The sequence below is a fragment of the Sarcophilus harrisii genome, chromosome 3, assembly GCF_902635505.1.
Source record: "Sarcophilus harrisii chromosome 3, mSarHar1.11, whole genome shotgun sequence".
NCBI lineage: Eukaryota > Metazoa > Chordata > Mammalia > Dasyuromorphia > Dasyuridae > Sarcophilus > Sarcophilus harrisii.
Genome location: NC_045428.1, coordinates 54,352,207 through 54,373,680, shown reverse-complemented (window position 1 = coordinate 54,373,680; position 21,474 = coordinate 54,352,207). Strand labels below are relative to the sequence as shown.

The 21,474-nt window shown below is 35.8% G+C and overlaps 1 protein-coding gene across 2 annotated transcripts in view; it reads right to left on the bottom strand.

Moving 5' to 3' along the window:
* COL4A4 (collagen type IV alpha 4 chain) overlaps positions 1-21,474 on the bottom strand; it is a 141,228-nt gene that overhangs the window by 13,383 nt on the left and 106,371 nt on the right. For both annotated transcript variants that reach the window (XM_031957942.1, XM_031957943.1), the window contains exons 37-43: positions 20,994-21,101; positions 11,214-11,285; positions 8,807-8,935; positions 8,542-8,655; positions 7,552-7,707; positions 4,806-4,913; positions 2,957-2,965 (exon numbers count right to left, since the gene is read on the bottom strand). In XM_031957942.1, the coding sequence (XP_031813802.1) occupies positions 2,957-2,965; positions 4,806-4,913; positions 7,552-7,707; positions 8,542-8,655; positions 8,807-8,935; positions 11,214-11,285; positions 20,994-21,101 (696 nt within the window). The remainder of the gene's footprint in view (positions 1-2,956; positions 2,966-4,805; positions 4,914-7,551; positions 7,708-8,541; positions 8,656-8,806; positions 8,936-11,213; positions 11,286-20,993; positions 21,102-21,474) is intronic.

The following is a 21,474-nucleotide window of genomic DNA, read 5'->3' as shown; positions in this document are numbered from 1 at the left end:
GGGAGACTTTAGGGCTCCAAGACTTAGGCGACCCTCAGAGCCTGCCCCAGTCCTCCCCACTTTTCACTGTGGCACCAGCTGCCAGAGGCAGTAGGAGAGAATCTGGCCAACCCAAGGCTGGCTCAAATGTCTTCCTAATGTGTTACTGTAAAATTGAAACTGGTGTATCTGCATGGTTTAATTTATTCTGATGGGTGAGAATTTCAAGATCTCTCAAGGCTCAAATTTTTTCTTTTCAATTACATTTAGAATATTTTTTTTAAAGCTTCATTTTACCACTTCAGATATCCTAAGGGGCAACAATGGTCATGGGAATTGGATATAGATACATAGACAGATATAGATATCTTTTTATCTATTTGTTTTTGTTTTGCTTTGTTTTCAAGGGAAAAAAACTTTTTGTTTCTTTAGACAGCTTAAAATAGAACCCATTTATTAATAAGACAAATATTTTAATGACATTTCTGTCCTCATATTCTCCAACAGGACTGAAAACCAGAAAGGAAAATCACTCCATCTTGACATATATTGAATATATATGGTATGGATTTGTTTGGTTTGGGGTTTTTAATCCATTGGTTATGCAATCTTTGTTGTTAGGACAATAAATAGTTACCTTAAAAGAGAATAAATTGCAAGGCAATCGTGGAAAGATTACTGGTCCAAGAATCAGAAAACCTAGATTCTAATTCCATCACCAAGACTTACTGATTTACCTTAGGGAAGTCATCAATCCTCTGCCAGTTTCCTATTCTGTAAAATTAGGATAATAATGTTTCCTCTGCTTACCTCATATGGTCATCATGAGAATCAAATAAATGAGAGGAAAGGGATTTGAAAAACTTTGTGGAAAGTGTAGCACAAATGTGAGGCAGAGTTATCATTTAGATATTATCAAACTGACTATAATTATTGTTAAAATTTAAGATGGGGTCAGGTAGTGGCAAATGTCTATGACCCTTACTACTAGGAAGGCTGGATTTTTGTTGTTGTTGTTTAGGAATATTGAGCTTTAATAAAGCTAATGCTGATTAGGTGTCTGTACTAAATCCAACACCAATCCTCAACAATGGGAAGACCCAGGTTTCCTAGGGATAGGTGAAATTGCCCAGATTGAAAATAACAGATTAAAGCTTCAATGTCAACTATTAGTAGGATCAGTCCCATAAGTGCCCACTTCACTTCTACCTGGGAAAAGATAGAGATCCACTGAAGGAAGGAAGGAAGGAAGGAAGGAAGGAAGGAAGGAAGGAAGGAAGGGAGGGAGGGAAGATAAATGAAAAAACTCAGAAAGACAGAAAAAAAGAAGGAAACCAAAAAAGAAAGGTGATAGACTGATAGCTAGGTGGTGAATGGAGGGAGGGAGGGAGGGTGGATAGATAGATAGATAGATAGATAGATAGATGATTGGATGGATGGATGATTGGATGGATGGATGGATGATTGGGTGGATGGATGGATGGATGGATGGATAGATATATAGATAGATAGATATGGCTGGATAATAAAATAAAATGTAGGAGGTAAAGATCCAGACTTATGATTTTATCAGCCTGGAGAATTTCTATCATGAAATGTTTCTTCAGTGATAAAGATCAACAACTTCTCTCTTGCCAGTTTGCAGTCTTAGAGAGCTGCCTGAGGCACAGGAGGCACCCAAGATCACACATTTATATATGCATTTGTCAGAAACATGGACTTCATCCTATGTTTTCCTGATTCCAAGACCAGCTCTACATGCACTATCCCACAGAGTCTGTCATCTCTTTAATCAAACATGACAAACTAATAACTTAGTAGTGGTAGAGATACAATGATGACTCTAACCTAGCTCACCGAATTATTCCCAACTATTTGTACTTTACTTTCTTTCTCTTACAAATATGGGGTTGCCTTAAACCCTAACCTTCCTTCCAACTCCAAACCTTTTGCTCCTATGATCATAGCACATAAATATTCCACTTAGCCCATTTCTTAGGTCTTACTTGATCCTGAATAGTTTCTAAAGTGACACTTTATTCAAAAATAAGATTTTTAATATGGCTGTGCAAAATTGACTCAAATTTGTGATTCTAGTGGTTAAAAACCAAGGAAATTCAGGAAGTCTTGCCAATATTAAAAGAAAGTTAGAAAGTTAACCCCTTATAAAATGTGGCACAATCTTTCACCACAAAGAATACAAGCAGACTGTGCTTTTATGTGGTTTGGACAGATGGTTTATACTCTGGGCCTTTTCCATGATAGTTAATTTGAGAAATGCACATATAAACATTTCATATTTGCTTGCAAGTACAGAGAGGGCAGGGAGATTTCATTGTGGCCAATAATCATGGGACTGAATAGAACCAAAAAAAAAAATCCACAACAACAACCTTGTATTTTCCTTTTCTTTTATAGAGAAATAAAGGAGTTAAGGGCACGTGAGGGATATTTTAAAAATCCCACCTTTGTCCTTATAAAGTATAAAGTGAATAAATAAACAAAAAGAATCATGGAAAAAGTTTGAGGAACTTGTTAGTCTTCACAAATTAAATAACTGAAGAGGAAAAACTTGCCATATTTCCTTCAAAGGGTTTAAGGGATATTCTTTCCAATTGTTAACACTATTTATTTTAGGGATACTCTAATTATTTCTATGAAGAGACTATAAAAGGACCTTCCACTGATATGTAAATAGAATTTGATTCAAAGCCACATCCACATAATTCTCACTCAAAATGGCATAAATTGAATTTATATTTCTGTCCACTTGATCTGTAATGAGTCCATGATGACATTATAATATAAGGTTATTATATTTGTAACTAGCATGAAAATTAAAACATTAAATTCTGTTATAACAACCCATGAACAAAGACAAAACCTTCAAGTTTACCTCATAAGTAGAGAATGAAAAGAGAGTATGGAAAGTAGAAAACCAAGAGACCAAGTGTGCCCCATGTAGAACATCACTCACCTTGACAACCTGGAAGTCAGGCCATATGGAATATTTTCATGCATCATGAAAGAGAGTTTAAATTCAAGGATTAGAACACTAGCAACAAATATCCAAGAACTTATTTGAGAGTCTACCATTTGGAACATTAACGAAAAAAGACAAGACATTGACTACTTTGTTTAAAATAGCTTTTTAAAAAATTAAGAAAAAGGAAATATTATTTCCATCAATCAACAGCCCTTGAATTGATATAGTTGGGAAGTGGAATTCTTCTGAACAAGGTATTTGGTGTCTGTTTTTTATCAAGTGGGATCAGTTTACCATTGAGAGGAAATGGGCTGACATGCACTTATTTGACAATCTTACATTTATTTGCTAAGCTTTTTAGGGGATGCAGAGAAAAGAAAAGAAATATGTGTATGTGTGTGTGTATATATATATATATATGGACACACACACACATATATATATTATTTTTTAAAATAAATTATTTATTTTAAAACCTAAGGTCATAATTATTAAACACATGTGGGAGAGATCATAAAACAATTTAGAATCTTGGGTAGAAATTATTCCCCAAATTTCAAGAATCAAAGGGATTCAGAAGTGAGTAGTACTGGAACTGGAACGTGGTATTTTTGGAGCTCTCATATGTGTCTGCCATTTTGCCTTGTCTCCTTCCTTATTCTGATTTTATGGCCAGACTATTTCAGGACCTTCTAAAGCCTTTTTCTTTAAAAAATACATTGTCACATATAAAAGAAAATCTAGAAAAGTCAATAGATATATGGGGTGGACAACATTATTAAAATATACAAAAGCAATGCACAGTAATGTAATTCATCAAAACTTCTTCCTTAGCAGAAGTAAACCTTAATGCTAATAATATATATTTAATATATATGAGAATATATGCTAAAGAAATATTGTAAAAAGTATCTAAAATTTAACAATTACCATTCAAATTATGCAAACACACTTTTTATGAATCTTCTATGTTGTATATGAAAATACATCCTGAATTGCTGTTTGCTACTTCTCTGAATTTCTGTAGGCCAGCCTTCCATGCCAAGAAAGCTTTTCTTCCTTATTTTTGCCTATTTGAATCTTCCTATTCCCTCAAAGTTTTGTCTAGGTGAAGCTTGTTCATGAAGCCTTCCCCAGCTACATATAAAAAAAGTATTTGATTCACTTAATTCTCCTTTGTTTAGACTTTTCCCTTACTTCTATAAAATTTAATTTTGTATATTTAAGTATATGGCATATCTTACCTATCACTTTTGCCCTCCTTAGCCCAGTAGATGAGAGATACCTAAATATCAGGGACTCTATATAATTTTTCATCTTTAAATATGTCAAGCCTAATACAGTACATTGACAGATATTAATAATTAAATAAATATTTGTTGAATTTAATAAATTTCATCTTTTGATGGTATTCAAAACAGTTAGTCAACAAGAATTCATTAAGGGCTTATTATACGCCAGAAATCATCCTGAGCTCTGGGAATACAAGGAAAGGCAAAAGCATGATGGCTGTCCTCAAGGAGGTCATATTTAATATGGACAACAACATGCAAATAATTTTTCCATTGAAGATATATATATAGATAGATGGCAATTAATTTCAAAGGAAGCTACTAGCAGTTGGATATTTGTAAATCCTTGGATATCTCAATCATGAGGATTAGTTAGGGGGCTTATATGAAATATAATACTTAGAAGCAGAAGAGACATCATTCCCTAGACATTTAATTTGTTTGCTAGTGATTTTAGAATAAGAAATTATTATCACAAATGTTAAAACAAAAGTCTCCATGTCTGAGCTGATCCCTGAAAACAGATAAAAAATTATTATGAAGTTTACCTGGAGGACCAGTGGGGCCAGGTCTCCCAGGGGGTCCTTGCAAACCTTTATCTCCAGGTGGGCCAGGAAATCCAGGTGGGCCTGGAGGCCCAGGGTACCCCATCGGACCTACAAGGAATGTGACAATCAACAAATCCAAATCAAATGAGATAAATAAAACACCAACTTTGAATTCCTAATGCAAGAATGCTCAACTTGGAATAAAAATCAGTCTGTGAATCTAGCTTATTATCAATTGCTTTTTTTTCCTTTTGTGGCAGAGAAGACTAGATTCTCTGATGAAATCAGTCCAATTCTCTGATCGTTGGAAAGACAGTAATAAATCAGAAGGACAAAGGATGGTTTAGCCAACAAGACAGAACTAATCACAGTAAGAGCAGTGCAGTCCAAGGTTTTTCTCTAGAGACATTCAAAGAACAGGAGCAAAGGGGGAGGATGAAGAATATAGAGAAGGGTATTTGTGGACTGATGACCACAGGAAACATTCTTAGATTTTATAGACAATGATGCTCTAAGAAATGTACTAAATCAGTGCTACTGGTATTATGGAAATATTGTCTATATTCAATTGACTTCAAGAGCCTGATCTTATGTGGAGATTTTAAACAAATATTAAAAATGTACAAAATATGGCACATGCTATTTAAATTGTATAATGAAACAGTACAGCAAGATAGAATTTTTGTTATAGGAATTCTGCAGAAACAATGGGAATTCTAAATGAGCTGTTTACTTAGTATATAGTTATACAATTCAGAGTACATGATGGTATTAATTTTTAATAGGACACATCAATCAGTTGCAAAGTCCTAAAGATTCTACTACTATGATAACCTTGCCTTTCTCCTTTTTCTTTGTATCATGATTATTTGAGGCTAGCTATATGGGGCAGGGGATAGAGTGCTGGGCCCAGAGTCAAAACCTGAGTTTAAATCTTGTCTTAGACACTTACTAGCTATGTGACCCTACATCAGTCATTTAACATTGTTTGCCTTAGTTTCCTTATCTGTAAAATGAGCTGGAGAAGAAAATGGCAAATCACCTCTGTACTTTTCCAGGAAAACTCCAAATGGGATCTAGTCAGACATGACTGAAAAGACTAAGCAATGACAAAAATGGTTGTTTGAATATTTTTTTTTATCTTCCTTACCAAAGACAAAATTCTTCATATGTAAGAATAATGACTAATTTATCTCTGCAACCTTTCTAATATATTTATTATAAAAATAAATCTTGAATTGATTATATTGAATTCAATAAATTTAATACCTCACTTTCTTTCAAAGATACAACAAAAATGTTATTTGGATTTTGAAAGTGTTTTATACTTGATTCAATTTTTCAAATTTAATTGTTTATAGAATTTCTAGGATGTTTTATATAATAAGCTTGTTTCTTTGATTTCTACATTAAAGAACTGTCACTAGGGAAAAAAAACAAAACTATAAGCTAGTCATATAACAAGAGCTGAAGAGTAACTCGTAGATAGTCTACATATTCCATTGGTATCCACACAGTTTAAATATATATATAAAGAAAGCTTTTAGTATTGAAATGGAAGAGGAAAAATGCATGGTTATTCTTTGGAAAGAATATCCATACTGATATGAATCCGGTATATTGGAGTATTAAAATCAGTTATTTCTAATGATTACTCTCCTACTCCCACTTCATATTGTTGTTTACTAGTGACTGGGCTAGTATAAATAGTCAAAATGTAATTTGGGCCAACTTTTGCCAACTTTAAGAGTTTTGAATAAACTCTTAAAAGTACTCACAAATTCTGAAGAACTTAATTTACTCCCATATACCATATCATTTTTTTCCCTATTAGAATTCAGCACTTTGGTGCATTGGACTAAGAATCCAAAGACCTGGATTTTAGCACTGGCTCTAGAATAATTAACTATGTGATTTGGACAACTTATTCAGCCTCTTTGAGTTCTATTCTTTATAAAATGGTACTATGTCATTTATGAGGTCCATTTCTAAAATATGAGTCTAATAATTTAATGAAATGTGAATGGATAGAAGTTTTTTAAATATTAAAAGTGAAGTTATCAGTAAATGAAATAAATATTGTAACTTTAAATGAAGGGACAAAAGTTGTCCAGTCCTTTTTCAATTATATCTAATTCTTCTGACTCGCTTTGGGGTTTTCTTGACAAAGATACTGGAGTGTTTTTCCATTTCCTTCTCCAGCTCATTTTACAGATGAGGAAACTGAGGCAAACAAGGTTAAATGACTTGTGTAGGGTCACATAGCTAGTAAGTAGCTGAAGCTAGATTTTAACTCAGGAAAATGTTTTCTTATCTCTAGACCTAGTCCCCTATCCAGTGTGTTGCCTAGCTGTAGCCAAATGAGTCTATTTGCATGATGATTTTTTGAAAATACAGAAAATTAGCAATAATTTTAAGGGCTCAAATTGGATATATAAATATGTCCAGGATTGGTTCTGTCAGCTTGTACTTCAATAAATGGCAATGCTTTCTCAGAATTCCTAAGATTAATTCTTATATATAAATAAATACTTCAAGACTGAGCTAAGTTTTGGGGCACCAAAGAGAACAATAACAAAGCATTTGGTTTTAGGTAATTTCCTTAATACAAAAAAAAAAGAAATTCTGGAAAGGAAAGTCCCTCTATTAATGCGGGTTGTCATTTGCTCTGTGATTTAAAAATTTAGAGAGTTGCTAAAGTGAAATTTCATTAGTTATCATAGAAAAAAATAACTTTTATTCATACCTTTCTGGCCATCTTTCCCTTCACATCCTGGAAAGCCTTTGGCTCCTGGAGGTCCGGGTGGACCTTGTGGTCCAGGTAGACCTGGTTGACCATCATCACCTGGATCTCCTTTCAGGATATCATAACTGCATGGAAAACCTGGTGGTCCAGGTGGACCTGACCAAAGGGAATAAACAAAATGATCTTTGAACTAACTATAAGGCGACAGTTTAATAAATGGTGTCTTAAGAAAATTAATCTGATGAACTTTAAGCATGAGAAAGAAGGAATTAGTGGGGCAAAGTCACATTGCTATGGCTGAAAAATAGTTGAGTCAAAAAATTTTTTAATCTTTAGGTAATATAAGCCTAACCAATGTCTCCCTTACCCTCACAGTCTTTAATTTTAAAATAAACATTCTTTGAATTTGGTTTGGATTGTGGTCCTTTTGCCCTAGGATTGATAAAATATACTCCAAAAAAAGTTATTGAGAATGAGTGTCCAGCTCCTTCTTTTTCTACTCAAATCTAAAAACACAGGCCAAAGTTTGGGATATTTGCACCCAAATTCTATTTCTGATTATTCCGTGGCTTACAGCAAATTAATTTCTCTCTTTCTGGTTTAGTTTTTCTCACTGTGAAATGTAAATGATAAAAGTTGATCATTTCATTTCTAAAGCACATTCAGAAGGTAAAAGTGTCAGAAAAACCTGGGAAGACCTGCAAAGTAAGGCAAGAAGAACTAGACTGTTAATTATTCTGCAACTCAGAGTCTTGGAGAATTGTTTGGAACACTGAGAACTTAAGGGACTTGTCCAGGATTGTACTGCCAAGATGTTTCAAAGGTAGATCATACCCGGTAACTTTGAGTCATAAGTTTCTGATACAAAGGCTGTGATTTTGTGCTTCAGGGTATTCTGGCAGCATTATAAAGTGATTAGCAATCAGAAGGTTAATAACTCTAGGTGTCATTATTGTTAATGTCGGAACCCACACATAATTCTGTTAATACCTTTTGGTCCATCAGGGCCAGGGGGACCTTGATCTCCCAGAGGACCAGGGGGAAGAATTTCATCTTCAGGAGTTTTTCCCACAGGACCAGGAAGTCCAGGCAATCCTGGTATGCCTAAAGAAATAGATTGTTTGTTCAAATATTAATGTAGTAACCCAATAGAATGTTTGCCAAAGAGAGAAACAGAAATTCAGACAGAGAGACAGAGACAGAGACAAAAAGAGAGGCAGAGAGAGAGATAGAGAGAATGAATACAGACTCTTACCTGGAGGACCTAGAGGACCTCTGTCTCCAGGAAAACCTGGACAAGAAGCTCCAGGTCTTCCAGGCTCCCCTTTCTTCCCTTTAAGTCCAGGCAGTCCCATTTGGCCTGGTGGACCAACTTCATTTAAGCCTTTATACAGAAAACAAAATAAGACAAGACAAAATATGACATACAGTATCATCATGACATAGTGTATCATCATACAGTAGAGAAGAGGTGGTTCCCCCTGTGACTGTAATTTATGCCTATGATACCTAGAAAGTTAAACTATAATCAAATATGCATATAATGTAAACATACATCTATAACTCTGTGTTTGTATGTGTGTATGTTTGTGTGGGGAAAGACACAGAAACAGAAAAAGAGAGAAGTAAAGAGGGAAAAAAGAGAGAAAGGGAGGAGGAAAAAGACAGAGGAAAAAAAGACAGGAGGAAGGGAAAGAGAAATAGAGAGAGAGGAAAGACATAGGAAAGGTAAAGAGAGAGAAAAAAATAGGCAAAACTATAAACATAGCTGGAGGATCAACATACAGAATTTTAATAAACTGAATTAGTTCCTTATTTTCTTCAAGACTAAATATAAACTCTGCTGCTTGACATTTAAAGTCCCTCATAACATGACTTTCACCTTGCTCTATCTCCCCATTTTTGATCTACTCTGTGATCTACATAGATCAGGCTTCTTGCTGCTCCTCATACATGGTATCTCCTGGTTTTTTGCCCTTACATTGACTTATCTCCCAGACCTGGAAAGCTCTCCCTTCTCATGGCCATCTTTCAGAATCACTTGCTTCCTTCAAGTCCCACAAGCATCTCCTTCTCCAGGAGGCCATTCCTGATACCTCCAGCCTAGGATCCCCTCCCCCAAATCATTTTATATTTCTTTTGTCTGTACTTTTGCCAGTATTGTTGTGAGGATAAAGTAAGATATTTATAGAACACTTAGCCTTATAAATAGGAGGCGCTACATAAATGTTAGCCATTTTATCATCAAGATTTTCATTATAATTGTCATCATCATGATTTTTGTCCTTATTCTATATACATTACTCCCTCCAGCTAGATTCTAAGTTCTTTAAAGACTTTTTTCATTATCATCCTCATTTTCTCAGTACCTGGCCCAGTGTAGCCATTTGTTGATTGAATCTTAGTACAACCTCTCATTCCTGGATTGCACTGGTATAGGGATCACCTAGTATAAAAAAAAAAAAAAAACCCAACTCCTGATGGAGCTTAGCTCCTCATCTACAACTTGGAGTCTTAGAGAGCTGTCTGAAACAGCAAGAAATTGAAGGATTTGTCCAGAATCATGTGGTCAGAGAGGAAGAACTAAACTTATTCATCTCCTTATCCAATATTACCATAGTCCTCTTACTCCTTCTTATACCCATGTATTGTGAAAATATAGAAGTAAAATATTTTTAAATTGGTGAGGAAAAAGGGGCAAACAAATTCAACACATGCCATTTGTGTAGAGTAGAACCTTTAAGTAGAATCTCAATAGTCCATTGAAAAAATTATTTTTTTACAGAGAATATGAACTTTATCAAACAATGAGGGAGAGTTATATGTCTGTACATGTGTTAAGGGATGAGAGTGCCTGCCTGCCTTCCTTCCTTCCTTTTTTCTTTTCTCTCCTTCCTTCTTTTCTTCTTTCATTCATTCATTTCTTCCTTCCATTTTTTTTTTTTTGAAAAAAACATTTTTTCAATTAATCAAAAGCAGTTACAGAATAATGGAACAAGCTGAAACACAAATGCTTAAGGTGAGTTTTGTCATAGTCTGCACAGACACAAGTATGTATGTTTGTGTGTGTGTGTGCATGCATGTGAGATGAAAGTACAGAAACTTGTTCAGGTATACTAGCAGCAGTTATTGTAATTGCTGTGGAGGAGGAGAAGGTTCTGAAGGCTCTAAGTGGGCCCATGTGGCCTCTTAAAAGAGCTACTTCATTTCAAGGCAAAAACCAAAACAAAACAAAACACCCTACCCAACTCCTATTAATCTGTTGTTCATGAAATTTTGAAATCTGGTTTTACTTAAATAATTTTACACTGAGCACTTGGGATAGGAAATAAATCTCAAGGAGGCTCTAATAATATACAGCTTCAAGTGGGGCTGAACTTTTCCAAATTCATGGCTAACAATTTTTTTTTAAATGCTCCTTCATGCAGGTCATTTACAATCTCCCCCTATAATTATTTCTGGCACAATAATACGATTAACTTAAGCCATGATATTATTTAGTCTAATAATGGATAATTTCATTCATCTTTGTGTCCCCACGCCTAGTATATTGCATTGCCCCCACAGTTGCTTATTATAGACTCACTGAAATTACATTTAATATGGTCAAATACAGGGCAAGGCTATGTATTGCTCATAATTATGGGTTTTTCCTCCCTTACCTGAACTACCCTTTAATCCTTTCTGACCCTTGAGTCCAGGCAAGCCATCCAATCCTGGTGATCCAGGGGAACCTTCAAAAAAGAAGAAACGCTATTAAGACTAAATAAAGAGCTAGGTATTAGTAAATGATAAGTGAGCAGGTACACAAAAATTTAGAAAAATTGAGATGGGCCAACAAGGCTTGGGTTATATCCATTGTTCTTTGAGGTCTGTGTCAATGAATGTTTTTATTAAATACAGCTTAAAGTCCAACTATCTATTAGAAACCTTTGGCTAGATGTCCTATAGGCATCTCAAATTCAACATGTCCAAAGCAGATATTATTATCTTTCCCCCTCACACCCATCCATCTTTTGAATTTCCATATTTTTGGTTGGGCGCCACCATCTTTCTAGTCACTCCAGGTTCAGAATATTAGAGACATCCTCAATACATTTCTTTGTGTTAGCCCATGTATCCAAATTGCCAAGACTTCTTGATTCTGCCTCCAAAGAATCTCTTATCTCTGCTCTATTCCTCATTGATTCAGCCACTGCCTAATTCAGGCTTTTTGGCACTCTGCTGATAAATTGCAATGGCCTCCAAATTCGTCGCTTTGTTTCGTCTCCTCCCTGTCCAATCTATCTTTCATGCAGCTGGCAAAGAGATAATATTAAGTCACAGTTCTGATCATGTTCCTCCCCTTATCAGTAGCTCGCTATTAATTTATTATCTCTAGGATAAAGCACATACTCTTCTTCTACTTGTCTTTTAAAGCCTTTCACAGCCTGGTTTTAACTTATGTTTCCAAGCTTATTTTACATTATTTTTTTCAAATACTTTGTGGCTCAGTCAAACTGATTTTCTTGCTTTTCATCACATATAACATCCCATCTTTTGTCTCTGGACATTTGCACAAGCTGTACCCCATCTTAGGATGCATTTTTTCCTCCCCTTTACCTCTAAGAATTGCTAATTTCTTCTAAAGGTCAGCTCAGAAGTTACCTCTTACATAAATCCCTTATTGATCTTCCAGATTCTATTGTCTCCTTACCAAAATTTCATATATTCAGTGTGTATGCATCTATATTAAATATGTATTGTCTCCCCCCCCAAAAAATGTAATCAGAGTTTCTAACAAATTAATCAGCAAGCATTTATTAAGCCTGATTATGTGCTAAGCAATGAAAGGCACTTGGGATATGAATACATATAATGAAACAATCCCTACTCACCATCTTTCTACTACTTAATAATGGGGGAGGTGAGTATGCATGGAGGTAATAAAGTGAACAAGTACAGAGTATCTGAATATTAGCAGGGCAGGAACAGTTGAGGTGGATCAGGAAAGGCTTCTTACAGAAAATGGTGACTTATAGGCTGTATTCCAGCAATGCAAGATGGTCGATATAAAGGTATTGATATGGAAAGTCAGGTGTAAGGAAGAAAGAAAAGACATTTCAGGAGAAATCAAGTCTTCTAAGGCTGAAAAGGGGGGGTTCAGCAAGATTATGAATTTTTCTTTCTTTCCTAGAAGTAAGAGGGACCACCAAAATTCATTGAATAGGTGAGTCCCATGGTTAGATCTGAGCTTAAGAAAAATTATTTTGGCAGCAGTGGGAAGATGAATTGGCGTAGGGAGAACTTTGGGGGGAGCAGTTATAAGGCTACTGCAATAAGCTGGGCAAGAGATGATAAGTGACTGACTTAATTAAGGTGGGAATTATATGAGTGAAGAGAAAAGATCAGATAGAAGATATTGTGGAGGTGGAAACAGGAAGATTAGATCTTGTGGAATTGGATATGTGAGCTGAGAGAGACTGAAGATTCAAGGATAATACCAAGGTTATGATCATAGAGAAGACATACCTTTGACAAAAAATAATGAAATTTTGAAGAGGCGAGGGTTACAGGGTCATAAAGAGTTGGATATAGCTGAAAAATGACTCAACAATAAAAACGGAGTTATAGTGGGAAAGCAAATGAGTTCAGTTTTGGACATGATGAGTTTGAGATGTCTCCAGGATACCCAGTTTGAAACATCCAATAAGTGATTTGAAATTGAAGTTCAAGGTAGAAAATGGGTCTGAAAAATAAATCTAAGTTATTTGCATAAAGATAATAATTAGATCATAGGAACTAGTGAAGTTTACTCCAAGAATAGAGGGAATAAAGAGGAGATCCCAGAAGAGAACCTTAGGAGAACACATCAAGTATGATAATGAGCATGCAAAGGAGACAGATAAGAAACAGACACATTAACTGGAGAAATAAAGAAAATAGTTTCAGTGAAACCCAGCGAGGAAAGGGCATAGGAGAAAAGGGTGATGGTCAACAGTGTCAAATGCAGCAATTTAGTAAAGAAGGATGAGGTCTGACAAAATCCCATCACACTAATCAATTGTGAAGGACTTGGCTCTTTTCAACAATGTGGTGATTCAAGGCAATTCCAATAGAGTTGGGATGGAAAATGCCATCTGTATCCAGAGAACTATGGAAACTGAATGTGGATCGAAGCAAGGTAATTTTCATAATTTTTGTTGTTTGTTTGCTGTTGTTTTTTTCTTTCTTGTTGATTTTTCCCTTTTGATCTGATTTTTCTTGTACCACATGACAAATATAGAAATATGTTTAAAAGAATTGCACATATTTAACCTATATCAGATTGCTTATTGTCTTAGAGGAGAGGTAAGAAATGGAGGGAGAAAAATTTGGAACACAAAGTTTTACAAAAATGAATGTTTTATTGGATTACTTGCTGTCTAGGAGAGGAGGTGAGGGGAAAGGAGGGAGAAAAAAATTTAGAACACAAGGTTTTTCAAGGGTGAATGTTGAAAACTATGTATATGTTTTGAAAATAAAAAGCTTTAAAAAATGAATGTTGAAAACTATCTTTACATGTATTTGGAAAAATAAAATACTATTTAAAAATAAAATCCAATCACACCTTGAAATTAAATGATTATTGGCAACTTTGAAGAGGAAAGTTTCTGTTGAGTAATGAGGTCTCAATTCATACTACAAGAAATTGAAGGGTTACAAGAAAGAAAAAATAGTGGAAGCAGCATGTGTAAATATGGTTTTTGAAGGAGTTTATTTAAAAATGTGAAGAGAGACAAAAGTTTTAGAGGATAGTTTATTTCTAAAAACTGGGTGAGAAGCAAACAGTAGATAGGGAAAACTGAATATTTGTTGGGGGTGGGCAGAAAAGAGGGATTGATTAAAGATATAACGTGCTAGAAAAAACAGGGTCAACAACACATGTAGGGAGGTTGATCTTGGCAAGAAGATTTTCCTCACTGTCAGAGACCTGAACAAAATAGGTAAGATCTAGAGATATTAAGGAATTCTGAGATTTAAAAAGAAATGAGAAAAAATGGAGCTCTTAGGCAATGGCCTCTGTTTTCTCAATAAAGTAACTCAGGACTTGATTGAACTAGCTCCCCTCGCTTCCTCTCCTCTCTGATTGGAGTTGGGTAGAATGGAATAACAAATCCCTTCTCCTAATACCTTCCTTTACTGGAACAAAACTGGATTCTCATATCTTTCCACTATATATCTGCTATTCCACCTGGTTTCATTTCTATGGAAAAAGATGCCTCTGTACCAGATAATTCCTGATTTCCCCTCCCTTTCCTGCTTCCTTTTTATATTGTATCCCACTATTAGACTGTAAGCTCCTTGAAGGCAGGGACTAATTGTATCACTAAGCACTTAGCACAGAACCTGGAACATGTTATTGTTGTTACCGAGTCATTTTTCAGTTATGTCTGATTCTTTGTAACCCCATTTGGAGTTTTCTTGATAAAGACACTCGAGTGGTTTGCCATTTCTTCTTCAAGTCATTTTACAAAAATGGAAACTGAGGTAAAGAGGGTTAAGTGACTTGCCCAGAATCATATAATTAGTAAGTATCTGAATTCAGATTTGAACCCAGGCCCTCCTGATCAGGTTTGACACTATCCACTGTGCTACCTAGCTGCCCACCTGACACATAGTTGATGCTTAATAAATATTTATTGGATTATTGAATTGCCTTTATATATGTATACATATATACGTATATATGATTGTTATACTAATTATTAATCATTATCATTTATTTATTAAAGCAAGGCCTCCAGGAATTGGGACAGAGTACTGTTATAATCTCATTATATATGTACTTGAAACTATAAGATCGTTTTTCATTAGAAACATACTGTAGCTCATGTTGATTTTGAATTAATCTAATTTATCTGGATTTTCCTAGAAAGAGCACCGGTTCCCTAGTAAAGTCACAACTTCCTGCCTGTGTGACCTTGGGCAGATTATAGAACCTCAATGGGACTCAGTTTCCTCATCTGTAAAATCAGAAGGTTGGATTAAATGATTGCCCAGACCTTTCCCAGCTCTAAATCTATAATCCTATGATTCAGCCCCTATGGAATGGGAACTTCTAATCAGTATTTCAAATTCACTTATCCTCTAACCACTTTTGATGGTATTATCCTCTAACTTCAGTTTTCCAGTCCTCATTCTTATTTATGAAATAGTTTCAAAAGTTGAACCAAAGGAACAGGCAGATCTTCTTTATCTGCCAAACTTGGAAATTTATTGCCATTTATCTAAAACAATTATCCTTTTTTTTCCCCTTTTGGAAACCACTTTGCTGTTTCAAAGTGTTTTGATCTTCCCTTTATCCACAAAGATTGATGGCTAGGTTTACTTGGCTTACTGGGGAATTTCTAGCCCCTTTGCCAGCAATCCATTGTAACATCAACACATCTAACTGTTGGATTGCCACAGCCTCAGACTTTGGCCACAGCTGAACTGGCTGACCCATGTTTGACCCACTGTTATCTTTTTCAGTTGAACCGAGTTACATCTATATAGTGTTTGGAGTGTTTTATTCTGTTAGGGATTTCTCTGTGTTTTTGTTTTTTTTTTTTTTAAGAGAATCCTATTAACTGAATCTGAAAGTTATTTGTGCATAAAATAGTCTGTAGAGTACAATAATTGGGCAACACCTTAGCAGAGCATTCACCTTCCTCATAAGAAACTCTACTGTTCACCACTACTGTTAGTCCCAGTGTTTTTGAGGCTCCCTGAACAAAAGCTCTCATTATACCTGCATACCAGTTCTCTCCAGTGTTTATCAATGAATGCCTAGTTTGAAGCCAAATCTCCATTTCAGACATTAACAGCAGAAGCTATTTGATTATCTGTGCCTTTCTTTCCACTAAGGTTGTAGTTTGGACAAGCAATATATTATTATTACTATTTCCTCTTACTTCTTCTTCCTTCCCTTTCCTCTTGCTTCTTTCTCTTCCTTCTTCCTCTGCTTTTTTGGCTCTGATTTTCTTAATTTGTTATTTGATTTTATATTTGATCCTTGAAGTGATAGAAAGCCACAACAATATCTTGACTGTGGGGGGGGGGGGGTAGTGACATGGTCAAACTCATAGGTTAGGAAGGTCACTTTAGAAGCAGAGTGGAGGATGGACTGCAGTGGACAGGAATTTGTGGCAAGAAGACCAGCCTGTGGCTATTGGAGTAGTCCAGGAATGAGAGAAGGAGGGATGTCTCCAGAAAAATCATATAGTTTCTTCTGGTATATAAAGGATGGGCCCTTTTCAAATGGATCAGATAGAGGTCCAGGATCAGAGCAAAAAGAGAGGTTTCCACTCAATGTCAAAAACACTCACCTGAGACTGATTAGAAGAATCCCAGAGTAAAGTCAAGCCAGGGCTGCCTCCTCCCTTAAAAACAATATATTTTTCTAAACATTCTTCTGTGGGAAATATCCCAAAAAGAGAGGTCACACACTCAGGACTGGGAGGCAGGATATTAAAAATCCAGCTCTGATTTTGCCACAAGCCCAATTTAACTTTAGCTAAATTTCTTAAATCTCTACAAACCTGTTTTCTCATTTGTAGATAAATAAGGGAGCTGGACAATAGCAACTTTATGGTCCCCTCCTGCTTGGGAAAAGCTATTGATTCTAGATATAAATAGATTTACCAATAGAGTTTGTTGAGCACCTACTTTGTTCAAAGAACTATCTTAGATGCAAAAAGGGCATAACATTTTTACCAGGTCCTAATTAGTGCAGATCATGAAGAACAGATCCCCTATTTTCAAATTCCTGTTATGCAAAATTATAAATGTATAAAATATGGTAACATAGTCCATTCCAATGGAAAACTGTAGTTCAAATGAAAATAAGATGACCACTCCAGGGGAATCCCTTTTAGGGGCTCATTAGGACTTTGTTGGAATAATGATACCTGTTCTTATGGAAGATTTAGTCTAGTTGAAAAAATTTACCTTAATAGAAAATTCTATTATGAAGTGGAAATAGGACACCTCTAGAATTCTTATGCCTGTCAATATATATGTTACTGTGTATTTCATGATGGGAAAACATACTAGGGTACTTTATGTCGTGCAGTATGTTTTCTGGATTATGCTGAAAGAAATCAGTCTAGCACGAGTCACTACAATTTCTGTGCTACCTGACCAGGGATTTCTATCCATTTTGTGTGTATCATTCTGTGGCCATCTAGTGAAAGCCTATGAAACCTTTCTCAGAATCATATTCATAAATGCATAAAGTAAAATGCTTAGGATTACAAAATCCTAAAAATAAATAATAATAAATACTTATTATTTCAAAAATACTTAGAAATACAAAGAAAAACAATTATATTGAAATATGATTACCAAAATATTTTAAAAACAAATTCACAGATCCCACTTGAAGAACCGTTGATCTAGAGGCAATTGCCCCCCAATCTTCTATTCTAACCTCCGAGTGTCAATGATTTGTAAGTATGCTGTCTGTGCTTACCAAATACTATTTTTCTTCTATACGATACATGGTTAGCAGATAAATTAGTTAGAATCATATCAAAACACAACTTTTAGCATGTTTTAAAATTGAAGTCGAAATTTGAATGAACAAAAATACAATTCAAAATCCATATGGTTTGCTCTATTAGAAAATGGGTTCAGCTGCTCCTTATTCAAACCAAATAATCCAATTCTCAGAATTTATTTGTAACACATTTCAAATGTCATAAATTTAGTTTCTCAGATCAAAATGTTTCTGCTGGAATGTACCTTATTTTACTATCACAGAAGATTAATTGCAACAGGAGAGACTGTCAAGGGTGTTGCAAGACACAATAGACTCTTCAGTGGGAAAAATAAATTACAGTAGGAGCAGCTAGCCTAGAGGTTCAGTTTGCTGTTTGTAAAGTGACAGTGGCCCTTCATGGCCAGAAGGCCACACTGCAACACATTCCTGGGTGTGTCCACATCTGATTTTTTTCCATTGCTTTTCTCCTTCCTAAGTCCTATCATTCATATCATCATGTCTTGGAGTGTTTGGAGCAACAACTTTTCAGAATATTTCTCTTAGAGAAAATTAACTCAGACTATCACAGTATCCATTTCTTTGCAATGTAATTTTAAGTGAATTAATTCAGAAGTAGAAATAGCTACCCTTAATGAGATATGCATTTTTTGACTTTATTTTGCTTGAATAATATACATTATGAGGATTTTTTTTCTTTTATTGTTCATTTGGGTGGGAAGGGGAAGTGGGATGGAGAAAATAAATGCTTGTTAATTAGAAAAAAATTAAATTAAAAAAATGAAATGAAGGAGCCACCCCATCTAACCAAATCAACTAGTAAAAGAGCACTTGATTCCACATTTTAAAAATCCATCAGTCCTGGGAATAGAAAAGGGAAGGAACCTAGCTGAGACATTATTCTCAGTGATGAAAATGTCTGGGAAAACATGAAGGAATGTAGCTCTGGGACCTCAGCATTGCCCCAACCCTCCCACATACACACTTCCATACTCCTCCAGTTATCTAATAGTATACACATTACACAAGAGCAGTCCGTTCCAAGTTCCCAAAATAATGATTTCCATTCACAGCAGCCAAACTCTGCGAAGGTAAGCTATGCTTCCTGAAGCATGATAATTATAAAGAAACTTTCAAAAGATTGAAAGAAAAGTCAAAAGGTATGGGGGAAATTAATTCTGATAAGAATTTTTAAATGAGTGAGAAGAATAACATTGAAACAGGGAGACCCTCACAGGTTCATAAAGAATTACTTTACATGTCTCTAAATCTTGTGATCATTAGACAGAGAGGTAATATGGACAATAAAGTCTGGGAGGAATAAGGGGGTGGAGAAAGGAGAGAGATGGAAGGGCTCAACCTTGCCCTGCTTTTCCAAGTGGGAATCCCAGAAACCTGCAAGGCAGGTCACAGACGGAAATCTGAAGATATATCAGATAAAGCTCTGAGATCTAATGCTTCAGCACAGGGGACCCAAAGGTACTTCTTCCAAAACCTTGCAACAAGTAAAATATTTTATAAAAACTTTTTATCTGTGTGATGAAGGCAGTCCAACTTAGTGGCCAAAGGGATGGCCTTGGAGCTGCAAGACTTGCCTACGTTTTTGGCTAGCTAGGAGACATGATAGCCATATGACTACAGGTGAGTCCCATAACTTTTTCAGGCTGCTAGTAATTCTCCCAGAGTATGTTATCAATATTGTACCCCCCCTGTATCAGTGGATGGAGTTTCCAAAGCCAAGAAATCCCCATCACACGCCTGCTTCCCTCTCTCCCCTCCCCCAAACTAGAACTTTTTGCTTTTATCTATACTCCACAAACTAATCTTCTGAGCACACAGCAATAATCACACATCTTTTCACCCCTCAAAAATCTGATACTTTCAAATATTGTCTAAGAAATGTCTAACCACATTGGCCCGCTGCTACTTAAAGCTCCCGCTGATCTTTGTGGCCCACTCAGAGTGTGCCGTGATACATACTGTATGATTAAATATTCAATTTTTAAAATCTGATCAATCAGTATAAGGGACAAGAGTGTTAAGAAGACCCGAGTTCAAATCTTCCTCTTACTACTTCCTCAAACATGGCAACTTTCTATTCACAATTAGATAAGATTTCAGAAGTCTTCTCATCTGTTCCCCTCACCTTACAGGTGAGCAAGTGGAGACCCAGAAAGGGGAAATCCAAACTCACACAAGTACTAAGGGGCTGAGCTGCTTCAAGTCCAAGTCTCCCGACTTGAAATCCATTACACCGAGGTGCACACCTGGACTAAGGTATTGAAAGGTGGCTCTTTGTGCAATCAGAAGGAATCATAGATCTGTAACATGCTGGCATGCTTTTGGATATAGCATAGGGAAAGGAAGAAAATAAGCATCTATTAAGTACTTACTATGTACCAATTACTATTTGGACCTCTTTACAATTATTCTCATTTGATCCTCACAATATCTCTGGGAAGCAAGTGCTATTATTATCCCCATTTTACAGATAAAGAAACTGAGGCAGCAGTTAAGTGATTTGCCTAGAATCCCACAGTTAGTGACTATGTGAAGCCACATGAACTCTCTTCTTGACTCCAAGTCCAGCATAATATTCACCGTGCCATCAAGCTGCACAAGGTAACTAGGACAGATTTTAGAGGACAGCCAGTGACAGTTAACTTGGTCAAAGGCTCAAAAGACAGCAGCTTCTTTAAAGATCACATAGGGAAACAAATAATTTCTTTGGATTTTTAAAAGGAAATAGAATGGAAATTAGGCCTGAGTATCAGAAGAAAGAAATATTTCAAAAGATGAGATGAGACCTTCATTATTCTGGGTATTTGGGCTCAAGGCAGGCTCATCTCCAGAAGGAACTCTGCAGGACAGGCAGGAGGAGATAAGCAGGCAGGAAATCATTTTCCCAATGCCTAGGTTTCCATGACTCTCTATCACTTACCTTTTATTCCCTTGGGCCCTGGTGGTCCTGGATCGCCTCTGACCCCTGGAGGCCCTGGGTCACCTGCTTCCCCAGGATACCCTTTCAGCCCGGGAATCCCTGGAGCACCTGATAATGAAAGAGGCATTTCTTTCAGAAACAGATGCTCTGTGAGTAAAAGCACAAAAAGTACATAAAGCTAACTTATTGGTCAATACTATTCCTTGCAAGCTCCAAAAAAATCACATTTATTGCTTATCCTTCCTAATTCTCTTTATTTTTTATCCTCAGTAAAGAATAATAGCCATGAGTGATGATTTAGTTAATTGTACATTTCACTAGAGGAGTCAACCATGAGTCTATAGGCCACTTGTGTGGATCAAACCAGATTAAAATATATAATTGGAAAATACTTAAATAAAAAAATTAAAAAACATAGATCATATTAGATTTAAAAACTATGTCAACATGTGACCTGAAGGGATCAACACATACAGATCAG